This window comes from Melopsittacus undulatus, chromosome 2 (genome assembly GCF_012275295.1).
Source record: "Melopsittacus undulatus isolate bMelUnd1 chromosome 2, bMelUnd1.mat.Z, whole genome shotgun sequence".
Lineage (NCBI taxonomy): Eukaryota > Metazoa > Chordata > Aves > Psittaciformes > Psittaculidae > Melopsittacus > Melopsittacus undulatus.
The window spans coordinates 64,028,290-64,046,235 of NC_047528.1; the positions used below are offsets into that span (position 1 = coordinate 64,028,290).

Below are 17,946 nucleotides of genomic sequence, written 5' to 3' on the forward strand. Positions count from 1 at the left end.
GACAGAAACAGATTAAATTATCAACTGCAGTTTCAATTTTAAATAACTGATTTCACAGCTGCTTCATCGGTGGCCATTACATTTACGTAGGTCACAACTATTTAACAGTCTACCGCTATCAGCAACCTTTGCCTCTCATATCTGCCTGAGCGTAACACAAGAAATCGTGTCACTACCCAAAACTCAGAACAGCAATATGGTTGCACAGAACTTTTCTTTTAGGATGCAAGTTGAGGAAGAGATCTGTAGTTTTTACTCCTTGAAGAAAACATTTACTTTTTAATATAACAAAACCAAACCAAAGTTGCCAAACAAAATACACACTTCAGAATTACCTTCTTGGTACTATTTTAATAAGTACATCTTAATTTCCCTTTGCTGCAGAATGGTTCACATTCAAGGGCAACAAATACACTTCAGGGTAAGATATCTTTTTCTTAGATGGCATCTGATAGCGCACATTTTTCCAGAATCGTGTGTTTGCTGAACAAGATTTCTCTGAGAAGTCCCCTTTCCATTGGATAGCTCCATGTTTTTGCTTAATGTATCTGATTGATTCTGGCATGCTTGTATAGTCCAGTATTTCATCCATTTCTATAAGAATCACTTGAATCCCATCACGGATGAGAGCATTATACATAGCTAGTTGTTGCTCAGTGGTATTTTCTAACAGGCAGCAATCAGATGTTTCTGATCCCAAAATAATCATCAGTCTTCTGCTTTGCTTAAGGATTTCATCAGCAACACTGACCACAGCTGGAAGCAATGAAGGAACGATCAAAGTTTGTATAGAAACTTTACAAATGCTGTAAATTCTTTCTTAATTTTAAAATTGCATATATATGGAGCAGTGGCTAAATTAGAGGACCGGTATGTTTAAGATCTCCACACTGTCATTCATGATTCATCATCTGTTGCATGAAATTCCTGATAAAAATTGTTTTCTTCAGTTCCCAGGAGTAGATACCATTCAAAAAAACCTCAACAATGTTATTAATAATGCAGCTGAATCCTCATCTCTTCATCAATACAAAGAGAGTGCAGACTCTCATAACAGCAGAAGAGAATTTTCAGTAAGAAACCAAAAAACTTAAAAATAAAAAAAAAAAATTGCCCATTGGACAAATTATCCATTTAAAACAAATACAGCTGTGTTTTCCAAAACCAGGCATTTTTTAATTGCATATATAATCTTCTAACCTGAGAACAGCGTGTCAAAAGACCACTTATTAAACTCTACTAATTAAAGCATACCTTCTCCTGGTAAATCATCCCTTCCCGATATAAAGAGATTATATCCACATTGTTGTTCTAAAATCTCAGGAAGTGTTCTATGAACAAAGGTTTCCAAGTGATAGAAACTTCCATTTCCACTGCTTTTTGTGTACAGGACGTATGCATCATATAATTTCCCATCTAAAACAAACAAATGTTTCTATTAAAAAACCAAACAAACAAAAATCCCAAACAAAAAACCCAAACCTAAAAGTCAGCAATATATCTTTATTGAAAGGTTTTATTTTGGGCTGTTCAGAAATACTAAGGGGATTTGGAGATGATTTGTTTGACAGAATAGCATCAACCCACTAAAATGCTCACAAATCAAAAGGACAATTAGTCACAGAACGTGGCTTCTTTTCCCATCACAAGGAGAGACGTGCCAGCAAGTGAGAGGGATGCAGGACCTGGGACCTGCAAGAAGAAGCCCCCAACTCCAGAGGTGCCAGGACATTAGGAAAGTGTCCTCTTGAAGGACTTCCCTCACCCTCTCCTGAAACAAATTCAAGGGGAGTCACTCTCCGCTTCTGATTAACCACAAGAGAAAATAGCAATTCTTTCTTGTAATAATTCTGTGGGGGAAAGGCAGGTAGAAGAAAAGGCCAGAAAGCAGCAGAAGTTTTGAGAGCTAAAATTGCATAATAAACAGAAATTAAAAAAAAACAAACCAAAAATCAGATTTAATCCAATGAGTTAAGTTTAGCTCAACAAGATACAAAACATAGTTTATTTGATTTTCCTTTTTTTTTTTTTCATTAGAAGGCTATTAAAGTGTCCTGGGAAGACTGAACTTTCAACCAGAAGCTGAAACTCCTTTTCTGTGAAAGCATTTAGAACAGCCATGGGTGAACATCAACTATCCCAGTGCATGGAATTCATTTACTTTCAAGCTATAGAGAACTTCAGACAATCTAATCCTGAGCACTGCCATGCAAAATATCTGTAACGTTGCACTTACTCCCATTTTTTCCACACATGGGCAATATAAGTATCCAACACAGCAATCAAAACACATGAGAAAAATAGTAGCATTTTCTCTCTTTGGCATGTAAACATACTAATTCGCAGGATTTAGAAGGAAAGGAGCAAGAGAGAGAAGTTGGGGAAAAAAATAAAAATAAAAATAAAGCCAGAAAAATTAATCTCTGAGAAAGTAAGTCTGATTTTCAATATAAAATATAATGCATATCTTTAAACAGCTAGTTTACAGGATGCAGCTCTGCTGACACCTATTGATCATCATCAGAGTGACCAGAAAACTACATATAAAGAAACTACTTTACAGAAAAGCAAAAAGCAACACGTTAATTCATGAATAACCTGAAGTTCCTGTTGACTTATCTCACCATGACTGCCCTCTACATTACGCAGTGTTTATTACCTCGACTATGATTATGTATTTCACTCATATGAATGAAAAAATCACCCCCTCCCCCCCCCCCCCCCCCCCCCCACCAAAATGTGTGTATCTGAAAATTCCTCAAGGAAATTGCACATACATTCTACTAAATAATCACATTGCTTAGAAGTAATGGCATGTGGAAAAGTCAGTAGGCTAGTTACACAAACATACCTGGTCACACTCACATACCTTCTTTACTTGTAAAAGCACACACAGAACTACGGTACCAAAGCACCAAGTCAATCTTGAAAATCTTGTAGATTATGAAAGTGACAAATGTTAAAATTAACAGAGAGAGAAGGCCTCCAGTCAGCCAGCTCTGTATGTCAGGAGCTGCATAAAAATATAAGAAGATTGGTTTTTAAATGTCAAATATGTCCATGTCTGATATTTCATAAAAATGTACTACAAATTTGAGTATCATTTTTCACTTCCATTTATCTGTTTTTTTTAATTACGATAAATACACTACTACAGTGACTCCTTCCCTATGCACAGATACTTGCACTCGTACTGCAAACTGTAATTCATCTGTCTTCTACTGACATGATATATTAAGCATCTGATACCAAAACCTCTTCTGGGGAAGTCAAGAAAAAAAACACAGGCCTCAAGAACAAGAGCATTCTTACCTCTGTGTTTTAATATAATATAGGATGCAACCTGCCCAAAGGCATTTGAAGCTTGGCAGACAAACGGTTGTTCATAATCTTCACTATTCACTTCCAAAATTACTAGCTTCACAGAATGCACAGGGCGTCCATCATGAGAAGTTTCATCCCTGTCCAAAAGGTGACAAATAGAGCCATAAAACTACGGTCCTCTCTGGAATAGCTGCAGCATGGCAATGGTTGTCTCCATCTGCAAATATCAACCACACTTCAGAAAAGATGAACAATTACATTATAGGAAGGAAAGCCAAACAACAGTTGGGCCTCTTACTGACACTTAGCATTGACACTGGAAAACATCAAGATGTTAACTTCTCTGGAGCAGTCATTCCCCAAAGAATGTAGGATTTCTATAGGCTGAAGTACAAAAATATACTTTACAAACCTAAGCAAACCCTTGTTACAGGCTTCCCAGCCCCTATAAGAGTAGGTAGTGAGAGAGAAATTCCACAATGCGATATGATACAGAAAGAAGCATCATCTTGTGGTAAGCAGCTTTGGGATAGGGAGGACAAAGGTGACCTGCAGCAGACACCAGCAACTCAGTGCTATTTCAGCTGCTTCACCCCATGGATCAGAAAGGACTTGTAACAGCTAGTACCAGGCTTCGTCATTAAGAGACACCTATTATCCCCCATACACTGCACAAGGACACAGAAATGCTCTTATGCTGCACATTCACCTCATCATGTGTACCATGATCTGTGACTTAACAACTTCTTAACCACCAGGAAAATGAGGGATTCAACTATCTTGTTAACAAGAGATTTCAAAAGCAAAATTAACCAACTACTTAGCCAAGCACTATACTTTCCTAAAAACGTATTCTAGTTACCATTTAAAATGCAAAATAAAAGCTTAAAATATATCTTAAAGGCCATATACACGACCACACTAATCACTTTCTAAGCAACAAGTCACAGTAATTTAAATACTAACTAGAAACAAACGAATAAATATCACTAATGTGAATGACTAATGGTTGCAAGTATGACTATTTAAATTTTAGGAACGGCAAAAAACTAACACTGCTTTTATGGTATCAATTCAGGGACCATGTGCCTCTGCATTATGGACTAATGACATTGCAATTCTTTATGACAGTACAATATGTTTGTATGAGGTTTTCTCTTGGTGAGCACTCAATTCAGCATTTTATTTCTCCCCTTTGTTTTATGATGAGGACTTATTTCTCACAACTATATTCTTACTTTGAAGATATCATTCTCATTTCTTCGTCAGTTTCTTGATCACATATAGTGCTTGAGAATTTACAAAAATGATCACATTTTGCCTTCATAGAACAACCATGAGATGGGAGCAGACAAAAAACCTACAATTTTTAGTTCCCAACCTGTCATACTTAAGAAATGCAGATTTCCTTCTGCTCCAATTTTAGTCGCTTTTTCGAATTGGGTCTAACTTCTTCTCTCCTACCTCCACTTAATCTGCTTTTCACCACCCTCAACTTATTGCCCAATTGCCTTTCTCAAACTTAGTCCATGTCCATTTTCTTCCCAAACCCCAAGTCACCACTGGAAATCTATCTCCCTTTTCTCCTGTCACCCCCTTAAGCTTCAGTACAAACATCCTCAACAAAGTCTTCCATTAACATTTCAGCTTCTCTCAGTTACATTTCTCTAACCCCAGGCTCTTAAACCTGGAAGTCTCAATTTCTCCTGTAAAGCACAGATTTGGCCCTTTGCAATGTTTCAGAGAGGCAGATGGGAAGTGAAAGAAGGCAGGGGAAAGAGTCTGAAGATCATGTGCATGGTCATGCCTGATCCAACTGTAAGATGACTCTGCCAGGCCGGAGCCTGCTCAATAGAAACTGTAATACAGTTATGAGATTATAAGTATACAAAAACCTTTTCCTGAGGTTGGAAATTAAGACAGTTTTTTACAATGAACAAGAAAAGTACAATCACACATATAGGCCATGTACTTGCTATGTTTCAAGTTTCTACATTAAAGCATAAAGTGAACTGGAGGAGGCAAGCATTAGAATTTTTAAAAAGAAAGCTATTTAAGCAAAAGAAAACTGTTGTTAAATATTTTAATGTCAAAGGGAGAAAGTTCCACTTTGGTTGCCAACATGGTATTTTCTAATCTGAAAATATACTTACTCATAGGGACTTGCATAAATTCTGTTCATAAAAAATACATCAATATATACACCATTGCTTGTCCAAAACACCTCATACCCATCAGCACCTGTTGTATTGCAATCCACTGTAACCTGTGAGCCTACAAAATTGTGTTACAAAGTGAAAAGTTAATTTTCATAATCTAATTCAACTCTATACAACCCTGTTCACAGACTCTCACACAGATCAACCAAGGATGCCCCCACACCCCTTCAGAAAAGTTAGTCTAGCAGAGAATCTATATACTCAGTGATCTGCAGGTTCAGAAAGAGACTGGTAGGATAAAAGATATTAAATCCAAGAAGAAGATGCCTCTCTCTGAGGCATCACTTTCCCTGCAGATTCAAAGATGGATCCTTAGACTCTCTTCCAGAGAGAAAGCAAGCAACAGATGTGACAGAGAATGCTTGGGTTCCCTACAGTTTTCCTTGTATCTGTTAAATTTCCCTAAGACTTTGCAAGCAACATGCCTTGTCCCTCTCACTCCCAAACATTCCTCCTTGAGGAGGTCAACATAGGGAAACAGAACTGGTCAAAAACCAAGAAAAAACAAAACATGGCACTCAGACTATAAATTTTCACTAGGATACAAAAATCATATTTTCTTACAGAAAAAACAACTTACCAAGTTCCACTTCAATGGAGTTGTTTCTTGGGTAAGATATTTCAGGGGGCTTTTTTGGTGGGCTCACTAACCAAGAAAAACAAAGAAAGTGCTTTTCAGAAAACTTGCAGTTTGTTCTATGCTCTATAACCCAAGTACAAACTAAAAAATGGAAAAAAATCTCACCCTGTCCTGTGAGCAAGGTTGTCAGCAGTTTTATAACAGACATTACTCAATTATTAAAAGAATTATATCACACAATCACAGAATGGTTTGGGTCGGAAGGCACCTTAAAGACCATTGAGTTCCAATCCCCCTGTCACAGGCATGAACACTTTCCACTAGAACAGATTGCTCAAAGCCTTGTCCAACCTGGGCTTGAACACTGCCAGGGATAGAGCAGCCACAGTTTCTCTGGGCAACCTGTTCAGTGCCACATCACACTCACAGTGAACAGCGGAGGTGGAGGAGTGGGCGTGCTGTGGGTTCGGAGGTGATGTGCTCATCAGTGGGTACGAGTGGGATAGGGGGGCGCAGGGCGATGTGCGGGCTGTAGGGTGTGCTGTGCTCTCGCCGCACTGGGGATCTCTGGTGGCAGAAAGGGAGTGCCAACTGGTAAGAGTTGCTTCTGGTTTCTAGCGTCCTAGATTCGAATTCACCTTTTCCCCACTCGGAGACTGCACTGAGGGCTTCTTCCTCCATACCCTCAGCCTCACTCATGCTGGGATGGCACGGCGAGTTTTGCTTTTCCTCCTTGGAGTGTCTTCATCCCGGCATCCTTTTTGCTTTCCTTCTCTTTCCTCCCTTTCCAGCAGGAGAGGCTGGTAGCCACAGGCTGAGGGGCGTCTGGCCACTGTCCAACACCCCTAGGCCAAAGGCCCAGGAAAGACTGATGTGGCAAAGAATGGTGGCAGAAAGGAAAAGTAGAGATGTGGGCACAGGTGTAAACCTGTACCTGATAGATGAGGCCTTTAGTGACATGGTTTAGTGGTGGATTTGGCAGTCTTGGGGTAGAAGTTGGACTTGATGATCTTAAAGGCCTTTTCCAACCAAGTTGATTCTATGATTCTAAATCTCCCCTATATCTCAGGCAGTCAGTTACTTCTGACTTGAAGCTAAACTATTCTTCACCCCACACCTCTTCCAAATCTCCACACACTCACGGTGGGCTGGCTGTTCCATGGCATAAAAATCCTGTAAATATTGCATGCACAGGCACTGAGGGTACAAGTAAGTACCTAGATCATTATTCCTCTACAATCTGGATAGCCTGTGACCCAACACCCCACAGTTATAAACTGGAGCCAAATACTTTCAGAGAACAATTCATCTATTTTAGACTTCTACTAAAGGGGAAATTCCATTTCCGTACTGCAAACAATATATAAACTCTCAGTCAGCATTCCCTTCCCTCACATTTAAGTGGAAACTAGTAGCCCTAAGTATGGGTCTTCTAAGCCTTAGTTTTGAGAAACTTGGACAAAATTTTCATAAACACAGTGAAATTATCTACTCACCTTCTACAGTCAGACTGACGTCTCGTGAAATGTTATACTGTTTTCCATTGTAGGTATATGTTGTTTCGCATGTATAATTTCCTTGATCCTGTACAGTCACATTGGAAATTATAAGATCTCTGTTTGAGAAGGCAAACCTTTCCCCTTCCAGCAGCTGGCAGTCCTAAACATGTGTAGAAAACTCTGTTATTTTATATCACTATGTCTTTCTGTGTTTTGTCTCTAACAGAAGCAGAACTTTCTGTGGATCACACCATAAGGATGGATGCCTTGCAGAGACTGATGAAGAGCAAGGGCAGTGGAATCAAAAGCAAACCATACCTCATTTTGGCTCTGAGTTTTTAATTCAAAGGTACTCCAAGTTCATTTCCCATAGAAAATAACTTTTAATATTAGAGAAATAAGAAAGCAAAATGCAAGCATCAGGATTTGTAGAAGTATTCAGTAATAAAGAACCATTTTATAATTAGACTTAATTTTTTAAATGAGGCAGAAGGCTGCAGAAGGCACAACCTTCTTATGATATAAAGAGCCTTTAAATAAGTGTAAACAATATGAAAGGTCATTTATTTAATGGAACAATATTGAGCACATAATGGATATGCCATCTCTCACAAATGACATTCTAAATCCGTTTACACACAAAAAAAAATCATGACAGGGTCTTTCTATCACAGATCAAAATATGCCACCTGGTGGATATGTGGTCATTGGCTTCCCCACAAAGCTGAATTTCTACTCCATTAAGAAAAAAAGCCTGTAGACAGCTTTAAAAGATAAAAAGTCTTAATCCTCTTCCAGTTTGTTTTTGAAGAATTTTTCTAGTATTTGCAGTAAATCCTTTTGTTTCCTCCTACAATTCACAAACATCAGTGATTTATAATTTAAACAACGGACAGTTGTAAGCCAGCACAAGCCACAGCATTCTCACCTTGTACCAACGAACAGGTTGAAAATTCATCTCATTCCTGAAATGATCCAAATGTGGACAGACAACCTTCGCAGTTGATAATGTAAATATCAACTCCCCTACAGCAAATTTTTCATTTAAGCAGAAACCATCAGTCCTCTCAAAAACTGTTACTTTTGTACCCATTCTCCAGCAGCTTGTCGAGTTCCTGCAATTGATATAGTATATTTAAATTAACCTATTTGGCATATTTTCCAACTCAAAAGTATATGGTAGTCTTTTTAGAGAAGAAAGAGAAGATGAGAAGTTTAGATTCTCTAATAGATTTGTCTTTGTCTTCTAGGAAAAAGAACCCAAAACTGGACTTACTTTCCCCAACCTAAGGTTAGTTTTTGCGAACACAATCTCCATTCTACATCAGTATTTCTCTTACCCCCAAAATTCTACTTTCTTTATAAAAGTTATTTCCTTTGCAACTCATTTCTGTAACAATGTATTTTTTAAAAAGTTTTCACCTTATGACACATTCATAATCTCCAGAATCTTCTAACATGGCAGGAAGAAACCAAATTAAATTCTTCTGCTGATGAATTCTAGAAAGTTTGTCTCTAGGTACAGCTGTCTGGTTACCGACTTTATACCATGTTAAGTTGTAGTCTTCACTTCTCAAGCTCTTTTCCAGTGAACATTTAATAGCGAGAGGCTGCCCATTAAGCACAAGACTTTGCCTCAACATCACATCATAGGCTTCACATTTCTCTAAATGGAAGAAACAAAGATTTAAGAAAACCTCAAATACTGTAAAAGGGTATACTGAACTCAGTTCTTGATTACATCAAAGCCATCTACTAAAAATACAATTATAATCCCTTATTTTTACAGCTTAAAGTATGCCTCAGTGATATGCAGAAATAGTTATGCCACTAAAACGAAAGTTTTCTGAACACAAACTTTACACTGTGTAGAATCTTGTTTGCAGTAGACTTAATTTTATGTTTTAGTTCAGATGCAAATTACTGAAGTACCTGTATTTCTCCAGCCCTTTCCATGTCCACATACACACACACGCACATGCAAATTTCACATTCAAGGTCATTGTTAATTTCACTTAACTGTAGTCAAAGTAAGCCTTCAAGACAGAGGATGCTTTCAGTACTCAAATGTCCTAAAGGAACACTTAAGTTGCTGTTGTACAAATATAAAGTTTGCTATGGAAATTTAAACTAATCCTTCAATTTATGAGTATTTAGAGAGGAATTATTACATGTGCTTATCAATGACTTCATTTCCTTTCCTTCTAACACAAGGAGATTCATATGGGAGTACGACAAAAAAGCACCAACTCCAGATACAATGGTTACAGTTCTGAGTCAGTATTGTATTTATCTACAGTTTCTGGTTTGATTAGAATGTCAGAACAGCCACACAGAGTCATGTAAGCATCTATCTAGCCTAAAACCCTGTCTCTGATAACAACCCGCAGCAAATGCATAAGAAAAAGAGTAGAACACAACAAGCAGAGGAATACTTTGCTTTTAGTCATTTTCTTTCCTCTTATGTTGTGCATGAAAAAAAACATTCACTGCTTTTCATTATTTCTCTGGTTATCATGCATTTCTTGTTAGGAGAACTGGCAAAGTAAACTTTCCCTCACCTGCCTAGCTGCTGGTTTCTGCTATTGCAGGGAGGGCAGCCAATAATCACCTTTCCATACGATTACTTCACAAAAAAACAGACCATCCAATGGATTGGTGAACCTTGCAACTTGTTAATCCGTGGGCAAAAACCCCAAGCCACTTCCAAACAAATGGCTTGCTAGAAACTCAAGGAATAGAAATTAATAAAGTTTTTTCTTTTAACAGTCTGGCACTATCGCAAGATTCCAGGTGGAATGACAAGATTATGACAGCAACTCATCTGAACCATCTGAAATACTTTAAACATGAACTGGATTGTTGGTTGGCAGCTGAAGAGGAGAAACAAGCAGTTGCAACTAAGTAGCCTAGCAATTTCACAAAAATCTAGATGTTACGTTATTGTCAAATAGTTACATTTACCACTATGAAAAAAATCCTAACCACACATTCTATAAACTACAACTTATTTCATCAGTTTATATACCAACAAGTAATGCTGCCGTTCAGTCAGACCTGACAGGCTGGAGAACTGAGCTGCAAGGAACCCTATTAAGTTCAAAAGTCCTGCGCCTGGTGAGGAATGACCCCAGACACCAGCACATGCTAGAGGTTATCCAGCTGGAAAGCAGATCTGCAGAGAACAACACTGGGGTCCTGATGGACAACAAACTGAACATGAGCCACCAGTGCTCCCTCATGGCAAAAAAAAAAAAAAAGGCTAACAGTGTCCTGGGCTACATTAGAACCTGCCAGCAGGTCAAGGAAGGTGATCCTTCCCTTCTACTCAGCACTGGTAAATCCTTGTCTGTTGTACTCGTCACTGTCCTCACTAGAGAAAGTCTAACACAGGGCCACAAAGATGATTAAGAGAGTGGAGCATCTCTCACATGAGAGGCTGAAAGAGCAGGAACACTGATCAGTTCAGAGAAGGCTTAGGAAGTACACTGGTGGATCCTACCAGTGTGTGTAAATATCTGATGGGAGGGAAAGAAAAACAAAAGCTAGGCACAAACTGAAACACAGAAAAATGCCATCTGAACATAATCATAGAATCATAGAATAGTTAGGGTTGGAAAGGACCTTAAGATCATCTAGTTCCAACCTCTGCCATGGGCAGGGACACCTCACACTAAACCGTATCACCCAAGGCTCTGTCCAACCTGGCCTTGAACATCACCAGAGATGGAGCATTCACAATTTCCTTGGGCAACCCATTCCAGTACCTCACCACCCTTACAGTAAAGAATTTCTTCCTTATATCAAATCTAAACCTCCCCTGTTTAAGTTTTAACTCGCTACCCATTATCCTGTCACTACAGTCACTAATGAACAGTCCCTCCCCAGCATCCCTGTAGGCCCCCTTCAGATACTGAAAAGCTGCTATGAGGTCTCCACGCAGCCTTCTCTTCTCCAGGCTGAACAGCCCCAACTAGAAATCAGATTAAGAGTCTCCCTCTCTGAAACTTTGCACTGGAACACTTTTTTACTGTGAGGGGGATCAAACACTGGAACAAGCTCCCCAGAGATGTCATGGAGTCTCAATTTGTGGAGATAATCAAAATCCAACTGGACATGATACCAGGCACCCTGCTCTAACTGACCCTGAGCAGATCAGGGAGGTTGGATTAGATGATCTCAACAGTTCGCTTCCAGGTAAGATAATACACAAAATAGCACATATTGTGCTTTACAGGTTCCTGCTTTTAGGACAGTTTAAAAGAACTCATTGGCATGCACATAGATTTACTTTTATAGCCATTTTCATAGAAAATTAGTGTTACTTGTGTGAATTATTTCAGAACAAGACCTTCTGTAGCCACCAACAAACTTACCTGCAATAATTAAAACCAGAAATGCAGTTCTGATATTACACAAATCCGATGTTTTTGCTCTCATGTTTCCCTGCAGAAATGGAAAAACCTTTCAATTAGTGGCTTACACAATTTAAAGTCAATGTTTGCAATACACAGTTAATACAGGCAATATAAGAATTATCTTTGGCTTGTTTTAAGCCTGTTACCTGCTTGATTAACCTGACAGCTCCTAACCATTACAAGAAAAAAAAAAAAAAAGGAACATTTCCTATTCAGCTTGTGGAGTACTCAGGACTTTTTACATCTCTAGCACACTCCTGAGCCCTTGCTTTCCCAAGCTACAGTTTTACTCTAACTGTCCCTTAGATGGAATCTAATTTCATATTTCTGACCATCTTTGCCACCCTTTTCTGGACTGTCTCCAGCTATGCTACAGCCTGTCTGAGGTGGGGAGGGGAGAACAGAACTTGCATACAGTTTTCAAAACATAAGCTCAGTACAGATCTACAAGTTAAAGTCATTATTTCCCCCCTCCCAATAATTTCTAACAATCTATTTGTTGAGTTCTACTGAGTATTGATCTGATATTTCCACTGGCCTATGTAGTAAAACCCCAAGTTCTCATCACTGAGTGTTAAAAATCAGGTAAATGCAGACAGCTGCTAAAGACATAATTTTGCTCATATATTTTCATTTTAAATTTTCTTTACATTTACTTACAACAAATTTCTTCTGCCACTATTACCCAGCGATTCTTTATCATGACATCCTTGCTCCACCCCATTGTTCTAGCCTGAATAGCTTTGTAATATTGGCAAATTCTGCCACTGTACCAGTTTTCCCTCTGTCTAGATCATTAGAAATATATGCTGAGCAGAATAGGATTGTTTGGGATGCTATTAGCAATCTTACTCCATCTGAAAAACTGAGCATTCATCTTTTACCTACTTACACATACAGGTGAGAATAAATACATTATGGCAGTCTGCCTTCATTATATGCGTTACAACCTCTGCTGAATCAGACATGTCTCCTGTATCCAGTGTGTTCACATATATGTGTACAGTGCTAACACATTTCTAGTATTTGAGAGCCATGACATCCCTTTACAAAAGTCACTGTTGACTCCTTCCCTGCATAATTTACCTTAATTTCCACAGGTTTCATTCTTTAAAGCAGTGTCAACCTGGCTGCTTGCTGCCAATACCAGGCTCACTGGTCTCTATTTTTCTGGCTCTCTTTTGATTACTTGGAGAGGATAAAAAAACCTTTCTGGTAAGGATAAACTACTTTCTGATCTGTTGGTCCCAAAGCTGCTTTAAATGAGGCATTTACAACAAGGGAACACAAAAGTTATCAGTCAGTCGTTGTGCTTCATTACAGATCATTCTGTTCTGTAACTGCCAATACTAACTCTTCAATTTGAGACAGATCCTTCCATGGAAGACAAGCCATAAGAATAGGTACTGAAATCCACACTCTTCCAAGCTGAACACAAATACAAAATTTTTTCGTTTTCCTTGCTATGTTCATATCTTCCCATAGCCTATCCCACCAGGGTTTTTTTTATACCCAAATTGTCTATTGGCCCTTTAGACTCTTTTCAGAAAAGGATCTATTAGTTGCATGCCTCTGACAAGTTGTTCCTTCACTTGGCCTGCCTTACTGCTTCTTTTTTTTTCTCCCTATTCAGCCTACCAGTTTTTACAGCACTGTGAAAGGACAAATGGATTTATTCAAACTGAAGGGTAAGTAGGAGAATCCCATCCTGTTGTGAAGAATCTTCAGCTGATCACGAATTCCTACAATAGTCAAAGACAACGCTTCCAGCTGCTGTGTCTTACTTCACCAAACTGATTCAGAAGCATGCCATATATTGAGTCATCCACACTGCTTGCAGTGCACGCTTTCTTCCTTCTTCCCCTTCTCTTCCCTCCTCCTTTACAAATTTCATTCAAATCACCAGACAGGTCTTCTCTTGCCTACCTGCAAGAAGGAATGAGTCCCTGCAAGAATGTTGAACATAAGCAGAAATACACAGAACTTTAAATTCACTGGAGGGGGGATTATGGGTATTTGCACAAAAGCTCCAGCTTTCATCATTAATTGTGACAGTAACTCTTAAAAACTCTGGTTTCCAATTTTAAATGAGATTAAAACATTATAGTAGAAATAATTTAAAGAGAAAACAGAACTGAACAAACTCCACTTATAACTAAGCATTTTCTTTATGGCTTCTCCAAAGCATTGTTTTTTCATTAGCTCTGTTCTATTATAGCGTTACTCTGGTGTTCTGACTCATATATGCTCTCTTCAAGCAGGTTTTTTTGCCCCAGCATTAGATCCAGGAGATGCAGCAGCAGCTACTTTGCCATGTTCTGAAGGAAAGTCTTCCAGAAACCTACTTCTCTGTAAATTCAATGTTCTTTATTTAACTTAGAACTTGCCCTTTCGCCAGCATGGAAGACTTGCAAATATACAAAGCCCTGTGTAAAACCACACACTTTAACTGTTCCTGAAGGAGATGATTCCTTCTTGTCTGACTTTTTCTGATGAAAAAACCTCCAGTTCCACAGAAGGTATACCCAACAGCAAAATTAGGCTCTGCTCTTTGCATGCATTCACATAACTGATGATGAAAATAAATATTGAGTGCAAATGTTTTTCCTACCATATTCTGCCTTGGAAAACAAGTACATTTCTCCCTTTTCCCAGCCATTTTATCCACATTTTGAGCCTGCAATCAACCTGCAGAGTGTTATCACTCAGGACAGAAATCAATTGGAGTTATCTTTGCCCAAATTTTCCAGAGAGGAAAAAGTTCCATGTATCATGTATCTCAGGCCATGTTCATAAAGCTTCACCCTGAAAGGAAATATTATTATCAATATAAGATTTAATTAAAAAAAAAAAAAAAGTCAAGGTCCTGGAAGAGATCTTCAATAACAGATGCACCTTAACTACAATTACAGCATCCATGACAGCACATAATAAAGCATAATTATTAAAAATAATTAATAATTAAATTTGTAGAGCCACCTTTTCCTCTAATCTCTAGTGCTTTTGAAGTTGACCTGGACGATTAAAACAAAATTACAAGTCTCATCAGAACTTTGAAGAATCACACCTTTCACTGATTTCTGCACACTTGTGGCACTTGTTTTTTGAATGCCCTATTAAAAAACACAGACAGATAAAAATACACAACAGTCCTGTTCTCAGAACTGAAAGAACTGACAGAAAGTTGGAACATCACACCATTTCTTTTACATAAGCCCGTGAGCATTTTAAACCATAATATATATATATACACACGTATATTCATATTACCTTAAACACGTCTATTACCTGCAATGTACACTGTGCCTCTTCCAGAGAGCTTAATCAAGTTCTGATCCAGGAAAAACGATCACAACAAATCCGTATACTCCTCTGGTGCTGAGGTGTACCTAACTGGGGCTGGAGAGCTGGGCTGGGGTGTAGTTACAGCACCGAGAGGATCTTGACAGCCGGTTTTCTGCAAACCGCTGCCATCCCTCACCAGTGACGGCAGGAAATCATTTCCCAATACTCTTCGTTGAAATTCTTCACGGGTGCCACTAGAAAGGGGCTGCAGCTTCCCAGAGGCGCTGCAGGGAAAGGGACGGGGATGGAGGAAGGGTAGGATGCCGCAGGAGACCCACCAGACCCTGGGGCACGACTTAACTTCGAGGACACGGCACTCTGTCGGTTTGTCTCAGAACCCGATGCGTGCCAGGCGCAGGGGAAATCGCTGACCTGTCAAAACAGATTTCACCCCATCCGTCGCCTGCTTTGGGCTTCCCCGGGAGGCACCACTGGGGCTGAGACACCTCACGGACGGGCCAGCTCCCAGAGGACTGCCCGCCGCTGCCTACCTGCACGGACGTTGCCGGGGCGGGACGAAGCGGAGGAGCCCCCGCTGCTCCGTTCTAGGAAGAGCGAGCAGCCGCGGAGCCACTGTCGGCTCTCACCCCGTTGCAGCTCCTGCCGACAAAGCCTCACCCTCCCCGGCTGCAAACCTCTGTGCCCCCACGGCGGAGAAAGGGGCCCTCCTCTCCTCCTCAGCCCGCCCCTTCCTGCCTCGGCGGCAGGTGTCCCAACACAGGCAGGCCGGCATTAAACCTGATTAAACCCAGGCCACGGAAAACAATGCGATTGAGCAAGAGCCACTTGGCGTTGTAAAGGCGGTGCCTCCCTTCAGCTGTCAGGCCTCCGCTGCCGCGGCCTGGGCTCAGCCTCCACAGCTGGGGGGTACCGACAGCAAACCCTTGAGGTTTGGGGTGAGTGGCATTTGTTTTGTCCTGTAGCAGGGTCAGGCTTCCCTAGTGGAAGAGAGCGTGCCGCTGGAAGAGAATGATCCCCTCGCGTGTGTCAGCGGGAGCATTTCGGAGACATCAGCTGTTTTAGTTGCTTCTTCAACAGGCTACTTTGACAGCTTGGTCCGAGTTCCCCGGACTGTCACATGTCGTTTAGATGCTGGGCTCCGAAGCTTGAGTATACAGAGTTAGTCCCACTTAGCCATAAGGTTTTACTTAGAGATTTAAAGTGCTGCTAAGTAGCCTGGCGTTTTTTAGAGGTTACTTCCCATGTTCTGGGAACAGTATGTTCACTGTGTTCTGGTATGTCTTAGTTCTCTGTGCCCCTGCTGGACTCAAAGTTATTCCAAGTAGCTCCTCAAATGTCGTGTGATGAACACAGAATTGGACATGGGCTTTTTTTAAGGCAGTATTGTCACTGACTAAAATTGTTACTAAGGTAGAGGAAAACTCTTTCTTAGGGTCCTCCCACTGTAGGCAGCAGTCAGCAAACCCTAACCTTTTCAAATTAACGAGGTAGGTGTTCTTAATATTATTTAAAAAACCATCATAAGCACATTTGCTTAGCAAATTACTAGCATCCTGCTAAAACTGTAGAGAATAATCCAGGCATGTCCTGCTTCTTCCACCCTGATTTTTCATTCTCCTGCCACTTCTTTCATTCCACTTTCTGGTATGATTGTATTTACCAGACGGAAGCAGGTTCAATCATCCTGCCCACAGATAAGCAAAGATGAGAGATTACATGCTGCTGTGCCTGCATATCTTGGCCTCCACTGATGCAAGGTGGAATATTGACTCCTCCAGCTTCTGGTGCTGGCTGAAAGCACGTTATAGCAGCTTCAGACATGCTGTTGGGAGGAACACAGAGTAAATGCATGCCTGGCTCAGCAGAGACAGCAGGATTTGTGCAGTCAGTTAGCCTCTCTTTGATCAGCAATTATATCCATATTTCATTTTGGAGCTGTTTCTTATGAACTCACTGTATTAGGTCACATCATTTTTATGCAACATTTCTGGCTGCTGTATTGCTGTTTTGCATCACCAACAAATATCTGTAAGTTAAATCTGGTTATCATAAATGCAAGTGAGGTGTTTCCTCACCTGCTGTACTACATTCATCTAGAAGCAGTGATTTAAATAAATATATATATGTATATTCAAAATTCTTTCTGAGACATACATTCTAGAGGTTCCAGTGTATGTGGTGTTGTTTTGGGTTTTTTTTTTCTCGTATCTTCATTATAATACTACTAATAGTGAAAAAAAATGCTTTCTGTAAAAATGCTTCTGGTATAAAAGATGCTGTTAGATATTACCAAACCAATAAGAACTATTCAGTAATTCAACTATTCAGTGATTGACATGAATCAGAATTGAGAAAAAAAACACCTTATAGTAAAGCTGAAGGAGTACCAACTGAAATAGGTGGGTTTCATGAGACAGCAAAATACACAGAACATGGGTGTCACAAGACAAAACTTGCAGGGAAGAGCAGAGAAGTGGGTTGTCTGAGTGAAGTGGGCATTGGCACAAGTCTGCAGGAACACTTCCGCAGACTAAGAATCACCAACTCCAGCAATGAAGGTGATGCTAAACAAAGTTATCCAAACACATGCTCCTGAGCAG

At 39.8% G+C, this 17,946-nt stretch overlaps 1 protein-coding gene across 6 annotated transcripts; it reads right to left on the reverse strand.

Annotated features, from left to right (window-relative positions):
• Positions 1-336: 336 nt before the first annotated feature.
• On the reverse strand, positions 337-16,077 carry LOC101879371 (interleukin-1 receptor-like 2). 6 transcript variants are annotated; one of them, XM_031051015.2, is made up of 14 exons: positions 15,877-16,077; positions 15,329-15,609; positions 14,652-14,845; positions 13,825-13,962; positions 11,999-12,068; positions 9,045-9,288; positions 8,551-8,737; positions 7,620-7,782; positions 6,124-6,189; positions 5,478-5,598; positions 3,313-3,461; positions 2,870-3,013; positions 1,255-1,416; positions 337-756 (listed from the first exon to the last, which is right to left on the reverse strand). In XM_031051015.2, exons 3-14 carry the CDS (start codon positions 14,697-14,699, stop codon positions 365-367), a joined length of 1,884 nt encoding a protein of 627 aa, XP_030906875.2. In that variant the 5' UTR covers positions 14,700-14,845; positions 15,329-15,609; positions 15,877-16,077; the 3' UTR covers positions 337-364. The 6 variants fall into 6 exon arrangements, with proteins under 6 accessions (XP_030906875.2, XP_030906874.2, XP_030906878.2 ...); XM_031051014.2 differs by having other exon boundaries at positions 15,329-15,757; XM_031051018.2 differs by having other exon boundaries at positions 13,825-13,966; positions 15,329-15,757; positions 15,877-16,074.
• Between the last annotated feature and the right edge of the window lie 1,869 nt (positions 16,078-17,946).